The sequence below is a fragment of the Gavialis gangeticus genome, unplaced genomic scaffold (genome assembly GCF_001723915.1).
Source record: "Gavialis gangeticus isolate Ggan-Ray unplaced genomic scaffold, GavGan_comp1, whole genome shotgun sequence".
Lineage (NCBI taxonomy): Eukaryota > Metazoa > Chordata > Crocodylia > Gavialidae > Gavialis > Gavialis gangeticus.
The window spans coordinates 81,358,326-81,380,677 of NW_017729031.1; the positions used below are offsets into that span (position 1 = coordinate 81,358,326).

Below are 22,352 nucleotides of genomic sequence, written 5' to 3' on the forward strand. Positions count from 1 at the left end.
CACACACACTCACCCACCCACACCCATAAACCCCCTCACCCCATTGCCAAACTTACCCTGGACAGCACCAGGGGGCAGCAAGAGCACCACAGAGATGCTCTGGCCGAAACCAGAGCATCTCTTCTGGAGGACTGACTCCTGTGTTTGTTCCAGGCATGGTCTGGGACCCACTGCTCTGCAGAGTGTTTTTTTTGACCCCTGGGTGCCTGAATGTAGTATCAGACTTACCTGACTTGGGTCAAATGTCTGTCCCAGGCCCCTTCCTGGTTTAACTTAAACCAGAGTCCTCCAGCATCGTAGATGCTTTGCAGCCCTGGGCAGGGCTCTCTGCTCCAGAGAGCTGGGCTGGCCCCACCCCTCTGCTCCCTGGCTGGAGCTCAAACAGAGACTGCAGGCACAGCAGCGTCTGCCTGGTTTCCCAATGACTCCTCCCCTCCCCCGCACCAACTCCATGATCAAGCAGGGATTCTCTCCCATATCATGGACCATAGCTAGCATGGGGTATGTTAGCTAATGCTGAGAGGTGTCTGTGTGCAAGGCAGACAGGATAAAGGCAGACAGGACAGTGTCTGTTTAAGGCTTTTGGAAGCTAATCAGCAGGTAGCTGGTTATGTCAGTCCATTCCTTCCTTGGAAAAAGCTGTTTAAGAGCTTGAACTAAAGAGAGAGGTTTTTGTTTTCTGGATGGGGTGCTAAATGCTATCAACTCCCTGTGCAACTCCCTGCTGTATTAAGTCACCGCTGGCTCACTGGTCAGGAGCAGCAAGGGGGTGGGAACCCCTCCCTAATCACAGCGTCCTACTGGGGCTTGGCCACGCCCCCCCTCAGCTCAACACTGTGGAAGGGAAGGGAGGGCTGCTCTAGCGCCTGCCCCCAGCAGGCATGTGCCTGCATTTCTTTAGTCCAGAGGGGATGTCTGTGTGGTTACAAACTGGCACAGCCTAGCCAGGTTAGACTAACCTGCAAAGATTGAATCAATTCAGGCTCAGGCTTTTTGAATATCTGTCCCTAGCCAAAAAGAGGATGTTCCAGGAGACGTCTGGACATACCCCTCCCTGACACTGCTGAGAGAATCAGGGGTTGCAGGAAGCTCTGAGAAGTTATTACTGAGAAATCTTTGCATATGCTGCTAGTGCTGCACAATGGGAAGCCTGAGTACTGTTTCTGCTACTGGCTGGCAGCTTGACCCAGTACTATTTCTCTCTCAATACTCAAATGTTACTGAGACCCAGTTATGCACAGAGACATTAGTAACCCCCTCGTTGCTTCACAGTGCCAGAGCTGAAGTGAAAAGAAATTGCTCACAATTCAACATTTTAAACCATAAATGGAATATATTGCCAATACCTGCTGAGATTTTCCCCATTTTTGACCAGCTATATTTACTAGGGATGTGCGAAATGGGCTGTATTTGATTCGGATTTGGCCTGAATCAGGGACAGTGACTTGATTTGTTAATTCGGATCCCTATCCCCAATTCGCTTTGGCTTAATCCAAATCTGAAGATTCGATGTTGATTTGGAGAATCAGTGATTCGGACATAGACACAGCTTTAAATGTTTTTTCTACATACCTCAAGGTACCAGACACAGCTCATGAATGCTGTTATGCTGGGGCAGATGGAGCGTCCCACAGGAGTGCGGGGATGGGCAAGAGGCCGTGTGGTCAGCAGCAAACCCAGAAATGGACTGCAAGTACTTCTGGTCCACCTCCAGGTCCGCCACTGAGCGCTCTGGGGGCCCCTCTGGCTTGGCAATTGGCTGTGGGGGGACCCCGGGTGCCCCCCCCAGACCCAGGAGGCACCAGTCATTGAGCCGGGGGGGCACAGGGGCCCCCCTGCATGCTCCCCAGCAGACCCGCAAGTGGACCAGAAGTGCTTCTGGTCCACTTCCAGGTCTGCTGCCAAGTGCGATGGGGATCCCCGTGCTCCTGTGGAACGCTCCATCCGCCCCAGCATCTCAGCATTCATGAGCCACCTGGTACCTTGAGGTATGTAGAAAAAACATTTAAAGCTGTGTCTGCATCTGAATTACCAAATCTTTCCAAATCTCTCCAAATTGATTTGGAGGATTCCGATTTGATTCCAAGAGATTAAAGGGTCTCCTGATTCACTTCAGATTTGGCCACCAAATTGGGCTGAATCTCCGCCAAATTGAATCAGGGACTGAAGCTTTGCACAGCCCTAATATTTACTGCAATCAACCCAACAAAAGACAAAAGAACTGCATCCAATCCCCTCTCCCATTCTATTCCATTCTTCCCTCTGAGACAAGGATTTTTTCCCCCCTAGTCAGTGGAATGAACCTTAAACTACAATGCAGCCACTACAATCCATCCCAATATAGGGACCAGGAGATGACAGTTAGAGACTGCCCAGGCAGAGATCAATGAAACACAAGTGGTGTCTGTAAAGACATAGAGCTTATGAAAGAAGGATATTTAATGATCACTGGACATGCCAATAAAAATTAAGAGCCTCCCCTCCCAGCCAGCTGCAGAATCAGGTTCAGACAAATTGTAGTTTTCAGCAGGAGCTGGTCAGACCATAAGTTGTCAGACCATTTTATTAGCATGAAATACACTGGCTTCCCTACTGCTCATTTGTGTCTCCCCACACAAATAAAATAATTTGGGATTAAGTCATGTACACCATAATCTCAATACATCGTGATTTATATCTATGGAGATAAAAGGAAGTCACATAAAAATGCCCCCCCTCATCTTCCAGAACTCTCCAGTGCTTTTCATTAATGCGTATGTAGCATGCTGCTTACACTCTTCTGGGGTAAAGCCAACTAATGCTGTCCCAACAGTCTTTATTTGTTGGTCAGCGGCCAATTTATGAATCCGAGCCTCTACTGATTGAGGGGAGACATAATAATGTGTCTTTCCAAGAACACAGTATGAAATATACCCAGAGTCGTCAGGGGAGGTCACCACAGTGTCTGCCTCTTCAAAGCTCTCTACGTTGCAAGCTATTTCAATCTTTCCATCATGGGGAAAAGCCATACTCTGTATGCCTTTCAAACCACTTGCACTGTTACCTCGGATAGCACTTGCTATGTTTCTTCCTGTAGCTAGGTCTTGAGTGTCTATGGTCACATTGCAATTCATCACATAAGGGCTGGCTCCAATACCTATAAAAAACAGGTTACTCAATTAGAACAAAGCTCCTTTTGAACTCCCATGACTTCCCCTCTTAATCTTCCCTTTCAGACACACACACACAAATACACATAAATAAAATGGCATATGGCCAGATTAGTCTTGAGTGTGTCCTGCTGGCTCCAGCTGAATTCAGTAACAGCAATGCACGAACATCTGAGGACAAAACTTGTCCCGAGTAATTATTTTAAGCTAAATTTAATCTTTGTCTTTCTATACTTACTGTTTCCAAACCAGTGTTTCATTAACACAAGTATCTAATATGTAAATGTCTAAGCTTTTCCTTTTCTTCAATAGCTCATTAATATTTCTTTTGTTTTGTTTCCTCATCCTGAAGCCCTAAAAGTATCATTCCTTTTGCACATACAAAGAGACAGGTTATTGAAACCAGACAAGACAGATTTAATTTTTCTTCTCCCTTTCCATCCAAGCCTATCACATGCATTATAATGGAATATCTATATAATAATTCAGCTCCTAGAGATGGAGCCCTTGGTCTTGCTGTTGGGGATTCTGCATGAATAAATTAGATTAGAGAGTTGATTTCACAAATATTAAATTTCCCTCCTTCTTTCAAAACGTAATGGACCAGACATCTATCCCAAATTCTTACAGGAAATGAATCAGTTCAAATAAGACACAGAATTGATATAGTTCTTCTTTGCAAGATAGCAACAACTATAAAACATCAACCTATTACAGAGAAAGTATAAAACATGGACTGACTACCTCCACACCTTTAAAAGGCAATATAACAGAAAGCCCTCACTTCCTCCAACTCAGCAATGACTACATGCTCTTTTAGAAAGCCCTTTGTTTGGGGCCTCTGTATAATCACTGAGTTGCATTGATAGCAACACTCATATGACTGGAGCAAAGACAGTGAAGGCCATAGTACAATACAGCATCTGGTTCTTGACTCAAGCAATAAGAGTACATCACCTTCCTGATGCTTGTTGGTGCTCCTAGGAGCAGGAGCCTGGGTTATCTCCAAAATAGTGTCTCACCTGCAAATGACTGCCAAGAATCATCCATGTGAAAATGAGGACAACCAGCTAAATCTAAACTTTAATTTACCCACCAACTTGCTATACACATACATACACTTACACTTCATTAGGTATTACAGCAAACTACTAAAAGTTGTAAGATTGCTCTAACTCTCAGGTGAGTTAGGGACTGTGATTCATTTTGCTTAGGTATAACTTCTGTGTCACACTGTGGGATTCTACATACTGTGGAAGATTTGGAAATTCATTACGAGCTTGTCTTCCATTTAGATCCCTTGTGCCTCAATCAATCTAAAAATTGATTACGAAAGAAAGACTTCCCTACAAGCAAGATGCTTCAGGTTAACTTTACCAGTTAAATAAATTTCAAAATGGGTAAGTTTTGTTTAACCAAAGCAAAAAAAGAGTAAATATTGGCATTTCAAAGAATGAATTCTGAAGTGATGAATAAGTTGCATTTTTCCACTGATATTTATGTTTCCTCTCCTTTTTAAATGTTGGTAAAATGTATATTGCTTTATTACAATTTATAAATATTTGGCTTCATATGTAAAAAAATATTTTGCCCATTTACTTTTACTACTATATCACTAATAAAGCCCCACAATGGCACTTGCTAAGATTCAGTCCTTTTGTACACAGGGAACAGGAATGAAGTCATGTGACTCAGGTGATCCGTCATAGCATGAATAATCATATTAATAACTGCTTTTGACAACTGATGGTCAATCCAAAGGTTGCAGTTTCCTATATAAATTATTCAGTTGTTTTTATTTATTACTACTGCAGCAGTGTCTAATAATTTCAACCAGAAAGGTAGTCATGGCACTTAAATAATAGCCCCCACCCCATGGAACTGGCTATCTAAACAAACAAGTGGTGGGAGGAGAAACAGCATGATAGAAGTGATATAGCATCTTGCCAAAGATAAAAGTGAACTGGTCAAGAACCCATGTTTCCTGACTCCTTTGCCAGTACTGTCAACTAACATCACACTGTATCCCACAAAATCAGCTTGTTTATGAACATTCTAAAAACAGCAACAACAGAGAGGCCAAATTCAGATAAATTATTCATTATGAATAGTTCTCCCACTCTACTTGTGTGTCAGGGAAGTGTATAAAGCCTAATGTTTCCCTGACAGTTTTGCTATTTTTTAAAAAACTCTGAATCTTATACTGTACAGCTGATGATCCCAATGTTGCAAAGACCTTTACAGTTAACTGATAGTGATGTCAACTCTTTATGCCCGATTGTTTAAGCAGAGCAAAAAACAAATGTACTTAATTAAGATCTGATGTGTATTTTTTCCTCCAAACATAAATGCAATATTTGTGTTTGAGCACTGGCAGTAATGACTGTGAACTATGCTATTAATGTCTCGTTTAAAGATGCTTGTGGCAGGATCATGTCTGGAGCAACAAAAATAAAAATGCATTCAGACAAAACAATGGTGAAAACCCCATTAGAAAAATAAAAAGCAGTGATCATAGAAGAAAAACATGTATTCTTTTCTCAGAAAATTATTCACATATCATAAGTTCTCTTAAACTGGATCCAAACACTGTCATTTTCAATAAAATCAAAGATGCTGAGAGCATTTTTTTTCAAAAGTACACAAAGAGCCTTATTTTATCTGGAGGAGAGAAGATAACTCTGTAATGCTCTTGCTTATTTTCCCAGGACATTTTACAGATTAAATCAATTGGTAGTAAGTGAGCTGGAGAATCCAGCTGGTTTAATGGACTGGCCTCATACATTAGAGAACTCCAACAAAAAAATGGAGTTTTAAAATAAACACTATACAACTTGGGGCTTCTCCACTGCATTCAACACTGGAGAAATAATATTGCTGTTCCAAAATTAAATCTGTTGGGAATATTGTGGAGACATTCTGTTATAAGGCATTCTGCTTGTTCATGTTATAAGGCCATAGCCCAGTCTTACCAAGTGTTTAATTTTCTGTGTCACAGAATGCTGAGTGAGTAACCTGTAAGTTAAGAAGAAGACAGGATGGGTCCATCTTGTGTGCAATATCCAGATCCATAGACAGGGCTTCCATGTGCTACAGTATTACAAGTAACAGAACAACTACATTCAGACCATATTCCCTGACCCCTTTCAAGCTCCTGTCATGGAAGGGTTGTGGAGCAGCTGCTCAACAGAATTTTGGGACAGCCAGGGTTTGAATTGATGGAAAATATCTATCCTGTTATTCTCCTTGTGTGTATGGGTTTTTGGCAGTCACTTCAGCACAGCATCTTGCCAGAATTCAGATGTTAATGTGGAGATTAGCCTTACTGCTTCATTGTCAATCTTAGCAAAAATAAAAAGCCACAAAATGGCACTGAGCACTTTTGTTCCTCTCCCTCCAGCTGAAAAGCAAACTGTTCAGTTTGAGCTGTGATCAGTCTACAGTGCTTTAAAAGAACAAAAGTAGGATAGACAAAAATACTGCATACCAACATGCAAATGAGCACAACCAGCTATTTCAGAGGAGGACAGATATTCTAAGTACAGCTCAAAGTCCATGTTACTTTGATATGACATCCCAAAGTCAGTGAAATTGACATTCCAAGTTCTGAGTCTGATAATAAACTTTAATCTTGGATTACTCAAAAGATTACGAAAGGTTTCAAATGCATGCAAATTCAGCTTGGGGTGAATGCGGGCTCTTGTATGTGCCTGCACCTCTCACTGCACTTGGTTTTGCTTTATGTGAATCTAAGTGAAACGTCGTGGTTCAAATGAGTTTTGCTTTGTGATGTTGGGATTTGTTCAACTCTGGGCATGTTTACACATGCGCTTTAATGCACATTAGCCTATTTTAATGCACATTAAAGCATCCCGTAGAAAAACTGTGTTTTTTACTTAATGCGCATGAAAATGGGGACTCGATTTGGGGCTGGACTTGATGATCTTCTGAGGTCCCTTCCAGCCCTAATGTCTATGAAAATAGGCTAATGCACATTAATCATAACTTTAAAAGCATACACTTTACTTAAAGCACATTAAGCTAGACTAATGTGCATTTTCCTAGTACTTCAGGGCACTTTTACATGTGCTCCAGGGATGGAGTGGGCAGTGCTTTAATTAGAGCAACTCCAAGAGCTGGTCTAATTAAAGTGCTGCTACATCTCGTGTATCAGTGTCCTCATGCTTAAAAATGGTGGCAGGTGTGCTTGAACTAAAGCTTGTTTGACAAGGTTTACTTCAAGCACCCTGCCACCATTTTTGAGTGTGGAGATGCTGATTTACAAGATGCAGGAGGCTGCTGGAGCACAGTAATTGCCATGCTCCAGCAGACTTGATTAATTGAGTCTGCTCCAAAGCACTGGAATTCCAGAATGTCAGAGCAGTCTCCACGCTCATGTATAGGCACCCTCACAATGGAGGTACTACATTTAATACACACTAACTACGGTGCATTAATGCACATATAGACACACCCTCTGAAACCTGAAATGAAACCTGGGAGGGTCAAACTGTAACTGCTACATTTCACACTGCTCTAGATCTGAGATCCAGGAACAGCCAGGGTGACCTCCTTTTATGACCTACCAGCATGTGCACAGAGTTTATGCCTAGAATACCTCCTGTAAATAGGAATTATGAGTGGCTTGCCTCATGTTAAGTTTCAGTGGCATCTTGCAAATATCAAGTAGCGTTTGGTAAAATGAGTCAAGTGGCTAGACTCTGGTGCTGATCCCAAAAAGGGTGTACATGGCTATGACTGATACTTGCTGTGGATAATTGAGCTATGAATTGTGGTAATACCAGGAATCAGATTTCTGAAGCAGTACAGGATATTGAGCATTCTCATACACATAATGTTGCTCATGATGCTCTTCCATCTCACATTTGTTTCACTGAAGTGGTAGATTTTGGAGCAAGATAGTAGTATTAATATTCTTATATATGTCCATGTATTTTTCACTGATTTTAACAGGAAAAGTATCAAGCTCTCTGAATGTTTTCCTGGCTTTTCATTTCCTTTCCTTATTGAAATTTAGCAGCAATAATTAACCCCTGGTTTTTTTGATGAAACATCACGCCCAACATTATAACTCAGAATTAACTGTTAGAGTCCACTAGAAAGGGGATTGATCCCTCCTTTTTACAGAACTGGATAAAGGGTAGTTCATGGGATTGACCATTAATTGGATTTTCTGAAGTAAAAGACAAGGATTGTCTGCTGCAGTGCTCAGTCCTGACTATTATATTCAGTATTTTCAGTACCCAATACAGGTAGTGAAGCTACTCTCTTTGATCCATTTTAAAAAAGACAATGCAGAATTTACCACTAAATATACCTGATGATGATGTTTACATGACTACATAAATGCTAAAGGTGTCATTTCTAATGTGATGTTTATCTGTAGGCCTCAAAGTACTAAACTTTACTGACAGATCTTCACTTACAGCCTTAATTGGCATTCATAGCAGATGTGCATTGCGCCTCTTATTCCTTCCCATATCCTCTCCTTTCTTTAGGAGTAAATGTATGGGAAGACCAAAACTGAAATTTGCTTCTTCACTAATTTTTGTCCTACATCACAAGGCTGAAGTCTAATTTAAAATTCCCCTTTTGAGTGTGGGTGTTTGATAGATTATGCTACATTTGGTTTTATTTTACAGTAACTTCTAAATTTTCAATTAAGTGGTATGTGTTGTGAGAACAGCAGTTGTCCCTTCAAAGGATGATTTCATAGCTAGAAAAGAGAAAAATTATTGCTTTTCTTATCCTCCCAGTCTATCCACAGTAAATTGTGCACAAAAGTATGCATACAAAGGTGTTTCAGTATAAAAACCAGAGCCTTTCTGGGAGATTTTAAAATCATTCTGCCTTTTAATACTGGCTACTTCTGTTGTATTTCGAGAACAACATAACTGTCTATCCTTGAGACAGTTCCTTAAGTGAAGAAACAACTAGTGAGCAGACTTGCATACAAATCAATCAATCAATCAATCTTGATGTTTTAGCCAAAAATGTCTACATACATCTAAAAATGACCACCAAGAAAAATAGCAGAGAAAAATAATTCAAATATTTAGAAAAGTCTCCCTGTTTGTTAATGATTTCTTCTGAAGAAGCAGCCTGAGAAAACCAGTAATAAATACCGGTCTTCAAAATCTCTGAACTCCAAGGAGATTTACTAGCCCAGATGGAGAGTGATGCCTGCCTGTTCACATACAAAAAACTGAAGATTCTGCTTCTTTCTAGCATCTCATGGAACAATTCAATAACTTTAATAAGCTCCTTCTCATACTAAAGACAATTTCATCCCATCACTCTCTTAGAAATCACACATTTTGAAATACTATCTTCACTGAGTTTCATGTAGCATTGTGAAGACTTTTCCATACTTTTAAAGTAGCTGCCAATATTTTCTCCATACATTTTATTACAGAATCTACTCATTGGCGTCTTAGTTGGATATGGAGACCAATGGAAGTCCCACTCCACTACACACCCCTGTAGAGACTTGGTAAAACATTTTAGGATTTGGCCCTTTTACGGGGCACAATTCAAATTCTATTCCAATGAGTCCACTGACTTCAGTGGGATTTAAATCCAGCCCACATTCAGTATTTCTTAACATTTTAATTTATATATTTTAACTAAGGCAGTTCCTACCTGTTAGACCATATCTTTGGGAAAGTGTGGCTCCTATATCAGGTTTATTTTCCATTGATTTGAAGTCCCTCCCTATAAACCAACCTAGCTGCTTTCTTCTTTGAACAAGGCTTCGCTTCTCAGGTTGATCAGCATGCCCAAAAAGAAACACACTGCATCCTGGGATATGCAGAGTCAGACGCTCAGCTATGCCTACAGAAGTTGAAAAAAATAAAGGAAGAGCACAATGCAAACACATAATATTACAGGAAACAAAATTATTACATTTGATTTAATGGACTTGATCCAAAGTCATAAAAGCAAACAACTGGGGGTAAGTGGGGGGTGGCAGTGGCCACCACACACAGAACAGCTGCAGCACACGGTAGTGAGTGGCGGTAGCAGCCACTGCGTGAGCTTCCTTCCCCCCCACCGCCTGTGTCTGGCCACCTGGAAATTCCAGTAAATAGAGTGTTCCGGTTACTCAAATGCCGGATAACAGGGATTTTACTGTATTGCTCTTTTTTGGTGGTTATGCTTCAGTTCTGGATATCTAAGTAATGACTTCAGTGACTTTCTGTTTTAGGACAGCCTAAACCAAAATGAAAGGCTTGTTTGTACAGTAGTTTAAATCATGTTTATATTGTTATCACAAAAGTTTTCCTATAAATGTAAAACAGACAACTCAGTGGTTACAATGAGATATTTCACTGCAATTTTGAAGTAATAAAAGCAGCATATAAGGTCTGCAGTTTGGAATGCACTTAATTGATTGTATGTGCTTGATTTACATTAATGTGTATTTTGTGTCTGTAAAGTCACTGACATTCCTCTCAGCTTTTGTTTCTTTCAGTTTGGTTACTTAACCAAGTTAGTGTGAAGGGACTAAAAAAGTATCATTTAGAAAACGTACCTGATCTTTATGAGTTCAGACTAAATAGGCCCATGAATCTCAACTGGTTAAACTAAACCTAGAGTTGAGGTGACTGAAGATTTAAACTTCAGATTTTAAAGCCTGCTACTATGACTAAAGATCAGAAAATGGTACATCTTTGTCAAAAGCATCCAGCCTGGCTATTACAAGATCACGGAAAGTGGGAGTTCCACCCCAATCTCAATGCCTTGGTCTCCAGCAGGTGAAAATGCTGTTAAGGCACAGCAACCCTTGGGAAAGCACTGGGAAAGCCCATTAGTAAGTCAATACAATGGCCTGCACATGAGAAATTGCTTGTGCCAAATGCTATTCATATCCTTCAATGTATTTTTGAAATGAGCTCATATGTTACAGCAATTCATAGATTGTAAGGCCAAAAGCCCCCTGCACCAAGGAGGAATGAGAACTGGGGGTCAGGAGACCCCAACAAGGTGACCGTCTATCCTCCCCATGAAGATTTCCAGGGTAGGTGCTTGCACCACCTCTGGAGGGAGCTTATTCCATACCCTATGAAGAAGTTTTTCCTAATATTGAGCCTGAATTGGTCTTCCAGCAGTTTGTGGCCATTACTCCTACATTTCCCCTTGGGTGCCATGATGAACAGTTGCTCACCTAGCCTTTGATGTACTCCACTAGTGTAGTGGTAAGCTGCCCTGTGATGGCTATATGTGTTGTAGGGCTTGCTACCACTGCCCTGAGCTCGTCTGCCTACAGGCGGTGACAGGATGCACCTCGGCTTTGGATCACTTGGTCTGCCAGGAATTTGGTCTTATGTTTTCTCACCTGCCATGACTTTGATAAAATATATTCCCAGGAGGCACTGCCTGCAGTGATCCTGCCTAGTCTTGATCCCTGTTTCTTCTGTGGGGCTCCAAACCTCCTCTTTACCTGAGCCTAGCCTCTCCAGATGGTACTGACAAAATCCTTCTGCAGCCAGGTCACAGTGCTGCCTGTTGTGGTATTATTTGTCCCTCTACCCCAGGGTGACTTTTGGTCTTGATTAGGTACATCCTTCTTGGGCTGGTCTTGGCCTATGCTCAAATATCAAAAGAAAAGGCAAAAAAAACCCAAGGAAAACCCCGGCTACTCTCACCCCCTTTGTCGGGCTCAGCCCATGTCCCCTTTTACCCGGAATCAGGTTCTCAAAATCCCAATTGCAACGATGAAGAAAATCCCTTAGTCCAGTCTTTGTTATGCGCCGGCCTGCCCTGCACCCCTGTAAGCATTCACAGTCTCCTTGGAGTCTCCCCCATGTGCAGAAAGGCTCTACCTGTAACTGTAGTTTCCCTCAGGCCCCTCCTCCAGATCCTCTGTTGAAAACTCCACTCCGGAGATTATCACAGGCCTTGTGGACTCCCTCTCCAGATCCCCAGCTGCGGCTCCATGCTGGAGACTATCACCAGCCTTGTGTGTGCAGGCCTCCCTGCCTCCTGCTCAGGGTCACTCCAGCAGTGTTTCTCTGGCAAGTTCCTCAGCCCTTGCCTGCCAGGACACTCAGCCGCTCCTCTCTCTCTGCAGTGTGCAGGGAACTGACCCCTCTCTGCCCCTCTCCAGGGCCAGAAATACCTTTTGGCAGCCTCCCTCCTCCAATCCTGAGTGAGATGCTGCTCCGGAAGTGGGGTGAGTATTTTCCTTCCCTTCCAGTCTCCAGCTGCAGCCCTGCCGGCCCTCCATGCTGTGAGTTTTGTCTCACCCCTTCACATGCCCCCAGGTCCCCTCTCAGCCTTCTTTTCTTCAGGCTGAAGAGTCCCAGATCCCTCAGCCTTTCCTCATATGGCTTGCCTTTTAAGACTCTGATCATACAAGTGACTCTTCTTTGAACTCTCTCAAGCTTGTCCATGTCCTTGTTAAAGTGTGGTGCCCAAAACTGGATGCAGTACTCCAGTTGCGATCTCACCAGTGCTGAGTAGAGCGGAAGAATCACCTCCTTGCTTTTGCTAAAAATGCATATCAGAGTATTATGTGCCCTACTGGCTACAGCATCGCACTGCCAGCTCATATTCATATGTGGTCTTTTATTATCCCCAGGTCCCTTTCATTCATGGTGCTAGTCAGTTGGGTGCTGTCAAACCTGTAGGTGTGTTGGGGGTTGCTCATCCTGAGGTAGAGCACTTTACATTTCTCGATGTTGAACTTCATCAGATTCTAATCCGCCCAACTTGCCAGCCTGTCTAGGTCTGCCTGTAACTGTAGCCTATCTTCAAGAGCGAGCACGCTTCCCCATAAACCCCCACATCCAAATCATTAATAAAGATGTTGAAAAGTACTGGACCAAGCACCGACCCCTGCAGGACACCACTGCCCACTTCTTGCCAGGATGACACAGAACTGTTCGCTATGACTCTCTGGGTCCTATCCTGCAGCCAGTTTCTCACCCACCTGACTGTCTCAGAGTTAAGCCCACAATCCTCCAATTTTTTCACGAGGACATCAGGGGATACTAGATCAAAGGCCTTTTGGAAGTCAAGGTATACAATGCTAACCTGCTCTCTCGTGTCCAGGTGAGTTACCTGGTCATAAAAGGAGATAAGGTTGGTAAGGCAAGACCTGCCTGTGATGAAGCCATGCTGGCTATCATTCAGAATCTTACCTTCTGCAAGCTTATCACAGATAGACTCCTTGATGAACTTTTCTAGGATTTTCCCTAGGATGGAAGTTAGGCTGACTGGCCTATAGTTACCTGGGTCCTCCCTCCTGCCCTTCTCGTGGATGGGCACAACATTGGCCCTCCTCCAGTCCTCAGAGACTTCTCCAGAGAGCCACAAGTTGTGGAAGAGTTTTGCCAGGGGTTTCGCAATTACTTTGGCCAGCTCCTTCAGCACTCTCAGATGAAGATCATCTGGTCCCACTGACTTGTATACGTCTAATTTTTTTAACTGGTCATACTGTGACAGCCAGAACCAGAAAGGTCAAATGGGCAGCTTTAACCAGAAAAATGTTGCTTTCTGAGATATCTGCAAAGTGGCTGATGAAACAGTTCCCTGTCTGTCTGAAAAAAGATTTATATATAGCTTTTTGTATTAATCTCCAGACAGTATGAACTTTAAAAAGCAGAACTAAAAATTACAATCGCAGACATAGCTGATTTATAAAATTTTGCTTAGAAACAGTAAAAAAGCCAACAAATGTAATCACAAAATATAATTAACATAGTGGGTTGAACTTAGGTGGGGACATGTTCATCTCAGACCCCAAAGTGATGTGGTGTAATTCGCTTATTGAGTAAACCCAAGCTTGGGCAGTGATTTATTATAATGATTTCTAACACCTTTTAACCCCATAGGATAACAGTTATAAAGTAACACTATGAATGGCTACATAACTAAAAAATTAGCATAAATAGGATATAAAAGAACACGCACGTCTAAATAACCCTCGGGAAGGACAGAACAGAAGGGTCATTGCTGTCCCATACCCTCATGGATCTCTCTTACTCCCTGTGACAGCAAAGACCAGATCCCCACTAAAGTGCTTCCCCCGATTTTCCTTCCAACTGCCTAGTTCAAAAACGTCTGACTTAGCTGAATCAGCTTGATGTGCGTCTTTCAACTGAAGGACTATTGATAAGTTACTAAACATGTGGGAACTCTTGGTTAATTTATCTGTTTTATTATCACTGTCAATTTTAATCTGTATTGTTATGTTGTCTGTTTATTAGCTTAACCTTTTTACTAACTGTCATATATGCAAACTATATCTTTTGTTGTCATAAGTAAAATTATTCTTTTTATAAGTAAAAATTGTCATTGCCTTCACTCCCCACATCCCCTCCTCGATTCCGAACCAAAATAGCCCAGTGGCTAATAAAGTTGCAGTGCTCAGTCAGTCTGCAACTAAATTGATATACTCACAGTGCCCAGCTGGCCTGTAACAGTCATACACTAATCCTATGGCAATAGTAGGATGGTGATTATTCCTACCGTGCTCATGACGATGTCAGCATGAGAACATCAATGCAATGGAATGGAATTTACAACCCAGGAAAAGAGATATAATGGAACAATGTGGTATCGATTTAAAAACACTGTGCGCCAAAGCACTAGACACAGCACAACACAAGACTAGCCCACATAGTCATTAGACTGTAAGACTGAGAAAGGATGGACCCAGCAGAATCCCACAAGGATTTGTAAAATAGAAACTTTCTATCCAGTACCAAAAGAGTTTGTTAGTTTGCCGTCTAGAAGTGAGCTGCATGGCTGTAAGGGCCAAAAATGTTCAATCCTATTTCAGTGCAGGCCCCTCTCCAGCTAAGCTCACAAAAACATATTTAATTTAAAATGTGTCAAGATGCTTTCCTGAACTGGGGCCTCAGGTGTCTTTCCAGACTAAGATTTTGTGTGTTGATATTAACAGATTTAGTAACTTTTTAAAGTCAACTGTAGACAAAGCATGTTACCATATACTAACATATACTAAACTGGTCATCTCACAGCCCAGGGGTAGATAACACATGTACTTTTTAACCCCAGTTCAGACAAAGCAAGAGATGCAGTTTAGGGAATAAGGTTATTTCCACTTCTTGCAAATCTTAAAACTTCCACTTACTTCGAGCCACTGTTCCACACTCCTCCAGGCCTACATCCAAAAGAGGGTAAATTGGAACTAAGTCCACTGCTCCAAGGCAAGGATGGATTCCTTCATGGACAGTCAGATCAATTGATTTGAAAGCCTCAACGCAGGCAGAAACAACATAGTCACCTAGGACATACAACAGAGACAATTATGGTTTAACTGAATCTGAACAAACAGCTAAGGCTTAGTCAGAATAGCACTTCTGTTCTAAAGATCACATAAACAAGGACTGTATTTAAAGCAGCAAATTAAAAAGCAAACAAACTGTAAAGATTGCAAACTTTAAATTATAAGCAGTTTCTTGCTCCAGGATTAAAGTATAGCAGTTAATCTCTTTCTAATTCACTCTACGCATTAATAGCTTGCTTTTTTCCCTAGTTGATGATAGACAAGAGGTTTGGAAGAAATGTCAAGGTCTTGTAAGTCTCAGAAATGTACTTACCCAAAGCAAGCATATTATAGTAAGAAATATACTCAAAAACATTTGAAGTGAAATAAAATCTCATCATAAGACAATTAATATTTTTATTCTGCTGTTTCTGGTATCAGACCAAATTCAGTAACAGTTTATTTTACTGCAGCATTGAAAGCTAAGATATTAATATTTTCTGGCTCTTGATATTCTCATGTCGCTTTCTTTTCAATTCTGTTTTCATTTGCATGTCAGACATCTGTATAGTGACTATTCAAAAGAAAAAAGGAATCTTATTTTATTTCCCCAACATATTCCAACACAAACAGAAAAAAAAACATTTCAAAAACAAGCAAGGAAGATTACTATGTGACAGGAAGATACTTTTCACATTGTTTACAAACCTGAAACTGCTTTAAGGGGGAATTAATCGGAAAAGGCAAAAAGCTCACGCTGCCTATATAATGAAAACATTCCGAGCAAACATTAAGAAATACATAAGTCATCTTAACTCCACTTTTCCTCAGAACCTCAATTCTGAGCCACAATTTTTTATTTTCTTTTATTTTTGTTGTTTTGACTTGAATACTTAAACATTCCCTTTTAAAGGAAACTGTTACAAGGGAAATACTGAATATATTTATCAAGGCATAGTACACTGTTTGGAAACCAGTAGCTTTTTTATTTTAGAATAATATTCTGTATCTAGTTGCATTGTTTTCAGTTCAGTACGTAAGGATTATCTTTAGAAATCTATCAACACTTGTCATTAATGTGTACATATATAACTCTCTATTTTTTCAGAAGGATGTTGTACTGTGTTAACACTGGTTAACAGTTAACACTGGAAAACAGTTATATAATATTGCAGTCTTAACTCTGACCTCAAGTGAAAACAGTTATTTTGTTAATAATCCCAGAATGTTAACACAGTGGCTGATTTGACTTGGGACATGAAAAATGTTCCTTAAAAAAAAAAGTTTACCTGGCAGGGGAAATACCATGACCACTAAGGTGGTTTTCTTACTGGCAGGGGAAAACCACTTTCTTGGCAGAAGGTAATACCTTGACCGAGGTAAAGCATAATTAGTCTCCCACTTTCACTTTCAGTGGGAAGATCTTAGCTATATGCCAACTTTATGGAAATGGAAGACTCCTACCTAGCTTGCTTCTGTGGACATACGGCTGAGCACAAGCGAAACTCAGGGGCATTCGAAACCAAAGCCTTTGGGTTTGGGCCTGCACATAGGATGCCTGCCAAATGATCTGGAAGCATTCGACATCCCAGGTGGGGGTGGAAGATACTTGCCAGTAGTAGGGCCACATACGGTTCTTAAATGACTCATGGATTTGGAATTGATTTGGCTGATTTGACCTGGGACACAAAATTTTTTTTCCTTAAAAAAAAAATAAATGTGGTAGATTCCTGTCAGCATCTCAGCCTTTTTGGCTAAGATGAAATGTAGCACATTTAGGGCACCAAGAGGAAGGTGTTGGGGTTGGCTCTGGCCAGCCTGGTATTGCAGTATCTCCAGGCCTGGTGCTTGTTCCTTCCTGGGGAGCAACTGCCCCCCCCCTTTTTTAAAGGCGCGCGCGCGCACGCATGCACGCACACACGCATGCACGCACACACACACACACACACACAAAATGTTTGCCCCATATGGACGGTGTCTTTTATAGTCTTGCTCAGTGCTGGCTACATTTAATCAACTTCAAAGTTAGTTTCTCTTACAGAGCACATGCTGATTTGGCAGTAGTTTAATGATAGACAGTTTAATGATGTTTCCTTGTATACGAATATAGGCGAAGGAGCATTTCCCTCCCGTGCTGATCAGGGATGAAAACCTTGTCTTATATTCAAGTGAATAAGGTCCTTTAGCAGAGATGTTAGAAAGTCAGGAAAGTGAGTTGGGCAGCCAACTCCAATTGGTTTCTTTGAAAATCTTTGCCTTAACAATTTTCTGTTACACTTTACACCATCCCTAGGAAAATTTCCCTCCTATTTAAATGTGCACGGTTAGTAATTGCTATACTTACAGAAATTCCACATTTTAATTTGTTAAATTACTTACTCAAACTTCCAGTATATTCAAGAAGTCTCTTGATAGTTAGAGTGGGCAGAAAACTTGAGATGAGCCCTCTTCCCAGCAATCAAAGTACAAAGTCATTCTCTTAGGACAAAAAGGAAGAGGAGTTTGGAAGTTTAAACATATTGAAACAATGTAAAGGATCCTCTTACCCAACATATCAATGGGAGCTGCTATTGTTATGACCGATCTGTTGTAATCATAATCAGAAAATATATTAAGCACTGTTGCTTGAGGATGCTTCTGCCCTATGAAAGGAAAAAAAATCCACAAGAATTCAGACTTTTCAAATACATCAAATGATAAATTACATCCAATAACTGGCATCAGCTAAGTGTGTAGATAACTTTGAAACAAAATGCAATGTTTCTTGTGCAAACAGTTCATTGAATTCAGCAAGACTTCTCTCTGAAAAAGTAGTCAGGAGTGAGCTCCAAAGGCCTGAGATCCTGTGAATTACTGAGTACCTCTGGCTGAATGTTTATCCACTGACATCAAGTGGTGGGTGCTCTCATGAACTGTGGACTCAACATCCCACGAAAAGCATGCAGAACTCTGCACAATCTAAGTTATAAACTACTGTATTCCACATTAAATATACTAGGCACAGGCTACTTGTGCAAATTAAAGCTAAATAAACACCACCTATAAAATTATTGCACATTTCCCAGATCTAACTTTATAACTGGTTCGACCTTTTTAGGAGTGATGCTTAACAGTCTAAATGAATTGTACAATTATCCAGGGAACTGCAATACATGTAACATGTACAGGGGGCCCTACTGTTTAAACCTTATAACCTGCAGACAAATACATTCAACTCCTCAGCCTGCAAAAAATGCCAATAAAGTTAGTAGTGCTCTGTGCTATATAATTACTTGCAGGATCAGGGCCTTAGTTTGCTTAATATTGATTACAAATAGAGTCCCAAACCACTTTTCAGTGTAGAAGAGAGGATGTGGTATAAATTACAGAAACCCATGGTGCATAGGCAATGTCTGAAGCCAAATTCTGACTTCATCCTTGCGCATGCAGCTTTCATCAAAGTTAATGAATGGGAAGGAAGAATTTGGTCCCACAGTGAATAAATTACAATATCCAGCCAAAAGGCAAGAAACAGGGACCCAGAGAGAAACTGAAATACAAGCATTTTATGAGTCATATATCCACAATACCACTGCCAAAAAACCAGAGCATACAGACATGGTTATGGGCTACATTTTCAGCTGCATTTTTTAGCCTGTCGGGCTTGTTCTAAATTCTCCATTAATGCAAAAGGTGTTCCTTGGAACAGCCCTGATTGGATTTCCTGAGTTATACTTATTTACATTCCACAACTTAAAGTTCCTTTCAGGCACAAGGGATTCAAATTTACAGATCACAAAACCTGTGTTTACTAATTAAACAAACAAACAAACAACTCAGGAGGAAGAAATGGTAACTGTCTTAAACAGCAGGAGTATGGTTTTAATTCCTTATTGCCCACCTCTTATTTTCTATGATGCAGAAAAACCAGAAACAAGATCACATAGCCTGTTATTTTAATTGTTTTTCAACATAGCTCCTGGTGGAAAAGAATATTAATTTATTTCTCATGCTGAAAAGGTTTTAGTCTTATTTTCATACATTTAAAAGGAGTAAATTGCTAAGAGAATAAAACAATATTTCCTGTAATTTTCTGAATATCCATATAAAAAAGGAAATGACTGCTGGCAAACAGAGCTGTCAGTAGGAATTTCAACAGAAGTAAACTGCTTCATATTTGTAATGGAATATAATACCTATTTGAATTGTTGCCATTAATAAGCTAATAAAACTATGAGTCAAGACCTAGCTATTTATCAGTGTGTGACTGCTACATATTTCTTGGCACGCTCCGTGACAGAGACAGGTATCGCAGTCCTTTAAGAACTGCCATTTCTGAAAATGATGAGCCAGAACTGGCATTTTCTCTGCTTTGGAAACAAAAAACACAGCTGCAGATCAGCTCCAAAGGAGTTCTCCTACCAACATTTAACAGGTGTTTTCATAAATACTCCAAGTTTCTGCCAGAATGCAAGTTAGGAATTTAAATACAAAATGGTTCAAAGGGGAAATCTACAAAATCATTTCATATGCATCTAGATAAATAGATATACACACACACACATAATAGCATGATTAGATATGCATATATGTATACTACCAATTGTTTGGGGCAGAGACTATACCTTTCTAAAGAAGTATTGCAAAGTGCTTCTTACTATTATGGCTGCTATGTGAATATATAAGAATGCATAGACTTTGTTTAGCTGCATAAAAGTGCTAACGCCATCTATTGCCAAACAACAGAATTCTTGATTAGTGACTACCAAACTGCTTTAATTGAAATGGTCTGGTTATAAAAGCCCAGAATCCACATTTTCTCAAACCAAGGCAAACTAAAGCATATTCATTATATTCAGTAATGTTTGTTCATTCATGATCCAAATATAAATATATGTGATTAGCAAAACTGAGTGGACTCCAAGGGTAGTGCTTTGATAGTAAAAACATGTACCTTTTCAGTGGTGCATATTCCACTGAGAAGACACAGGTATATCTATTTCACAGTGGCTGAAATTCACTGCTCTGCATTGCCAACAAAATGGCTACATACCACTTAAGATCTACTTAGAGTGACACGTAGGTCATTAGGTCACAAATCCTGTGATGTTTTTGTGCAGAGGGGTAGATTTCACTTGATTAACACCTTGTATTAACGGTAAGCAACTATGGCACATATCTTCTCTGGCAGAAGGCAGGGTAGATTTATAGACTAACTAAATAAAATACATATATAGAGCATAAGCATTCTTGAACTTGAGCTTACTTCATGAGATGCTGTGAAAGGACAAACATAGAACAGTATTCATGGGTGGATCTAGGATTTTGAAAAGCGGAGCATAGATGGTGTAGCACTTCGTCACATATGACACAATACATTTTTCTCCAGTTAAAGAGAAATTAGAAGCTTTACTAATACCTGAGGGAGCTAGCACTATACTATTTCATTTAAGTCCAAAGCAAAAATAAATATAACTGTTGGAATGTGCACTAATTTGCCAGAGTATATATAAAGGTTAAAAAAAAATACAACAAACTAGGCAAAAATAGTCGAAATAGTCAAAAGATATTGGACCATTGGTCCTGTAGTCGTTATTCATAAAACAGAATTTAGCCTTCTTGAGCATCTTGACAGTGCTTCACCAAAACTTGACTGTCAGTCATTTCTATACCTCAGTTACTATGACCACACCTGAGTAAAGGTTTCTAGCTAAAGCTAAAAACAGTCTGTAGACCTGTGAAATGAAAGAGAGACATTAACAGGAATGGCTAACAGGCATCAAAACGGCAGAGATAGTTTGAATACCAGAAGATCAAGACCATCAAAAATTAGAGGGTCATTAACACCTGTAGATTTCATAGATTTCATAGACATTAGGGCTGGAAGGGACCTCGGAAGATCATCGAGTCCAGCCCCCTGCCCAAAGGGCAGGAAGTCAGCTGGGGTCATAGGATCCCAGCAAGATAAGCATCCAATTTGCTCTTGAACAGAGTAGGTGCTTGAACCACCTCCAATGGCAGGCTGTTCCAGACTTCAGGGGCTCGGACAGTAAAGAAATTCTTCCTGATGTCCAACCTGAAATGGTCTCGCAGTAGTTTATGACTGTTCGACCTCATCGGTCCTTGGGGCACTCTGGTGAACAAACGTTCCCCCAGATCCTGGTGGTCACCCCTGATAAACTTATACATGGCCATCAGATCATCCCTGAGCCTGCGGTTTTCCAGGCTAAACAGCCCCTTGGCTCTCAGCCTGTCATCGTAAGGTCTGTTTTCCTGACCTCTGATCATGCGCATGGCTCTTCTCTGGACTCCCTCAAGCTTCTCCACATCCTTTTTGAATTGCGGAGCCCAAAACTGGACGCAGTACTCCAGCTGCGGTCTCACCACGGCCGAGTACAATGGGAGAATGACGTCCCAGGATTTGCTCTAGAAGCATCTATGGATACAAGCCAGCGTTTTGGTCGCTTTACTAACTGCAGCATCGCATTGCAGGCTCATGTTCATCTTGTGGTCAATCATGACCCCCAAGTCTCTTTCTTCCGTAGTGCTAGCCAGCGTACCACTGCCGAGCCTATAAGCATGGTGCAGGTTTTTCCTCCCAAGGTGGAGAACCTTGCATTTTTCAGTGTTCAACACCATCAGGTTCTCATCCACCCATTTGCTGAGCCTGTCCAGGTCAGCCTGGATCACCTGCCTTTCATCTGGCATGGATGCTTTGCCCCAAAGTTTGGTGTCACCGGCGAACTTGGCCAGTCCACTCCTGACTCCAATGTCCACATCGTTAATGAAGATGTTGAATAATATGGGTCCAAGGACAGAGCCTTGGGGGACCCCACTGGTCGCACGACACCATGATGAGTGACTGCCATCAATTAATACCCTCTGGGTCAGGACCACGGAACCAATTTCCCAGCCAGCGGATCACAGTGGACCCAAGGCCACAATTGGCCAGTTTTGCCAAGAGG

General features: G+C 41.1%; 1 protein-coding gene across 8 annotated transcripts in view; it reads right to left on the bottom strand.

Annotated features, from left to right (window-relative positions):
• Window positions 1–2,401: 2,401 nt before the first annotated feature.
• Window positions 2,402–22,352, bottom strand: part of LOC109301883 (glutamate formimidoyltransferase-like) — a 39,067-nt gene continuing 19,116 nt past the window's right edge. For all 8 annotated transcript variants that reach the window (XM_019523175.1, XM_019523169.1, XM_019523176.1 and 5 more), the window contains 4 exons: window positions 17,955–18,050; window positions 15,274–15,426; window positions 9,813–10,004; window positions 2,402–3,136 (listed from right to left, as the gene is read on the bottom strand). In XM_019523175.1, coding sequence (XP_019378720.1) covers window positions 2,697–3,136; window positions 9,813–10,004; window positions 15,274–15,426; window positions 17,955–18,050 — 881 coding nt within the window. In that variant the 3' untranslated portion in view covers window positions 2,402–2,696. The remainder of the gene's footprint in view (window positions 3,137–9,812; window positions 10,005–15,273; window positions 15,427–17,954; window positions 18,051–22,352) is intronic.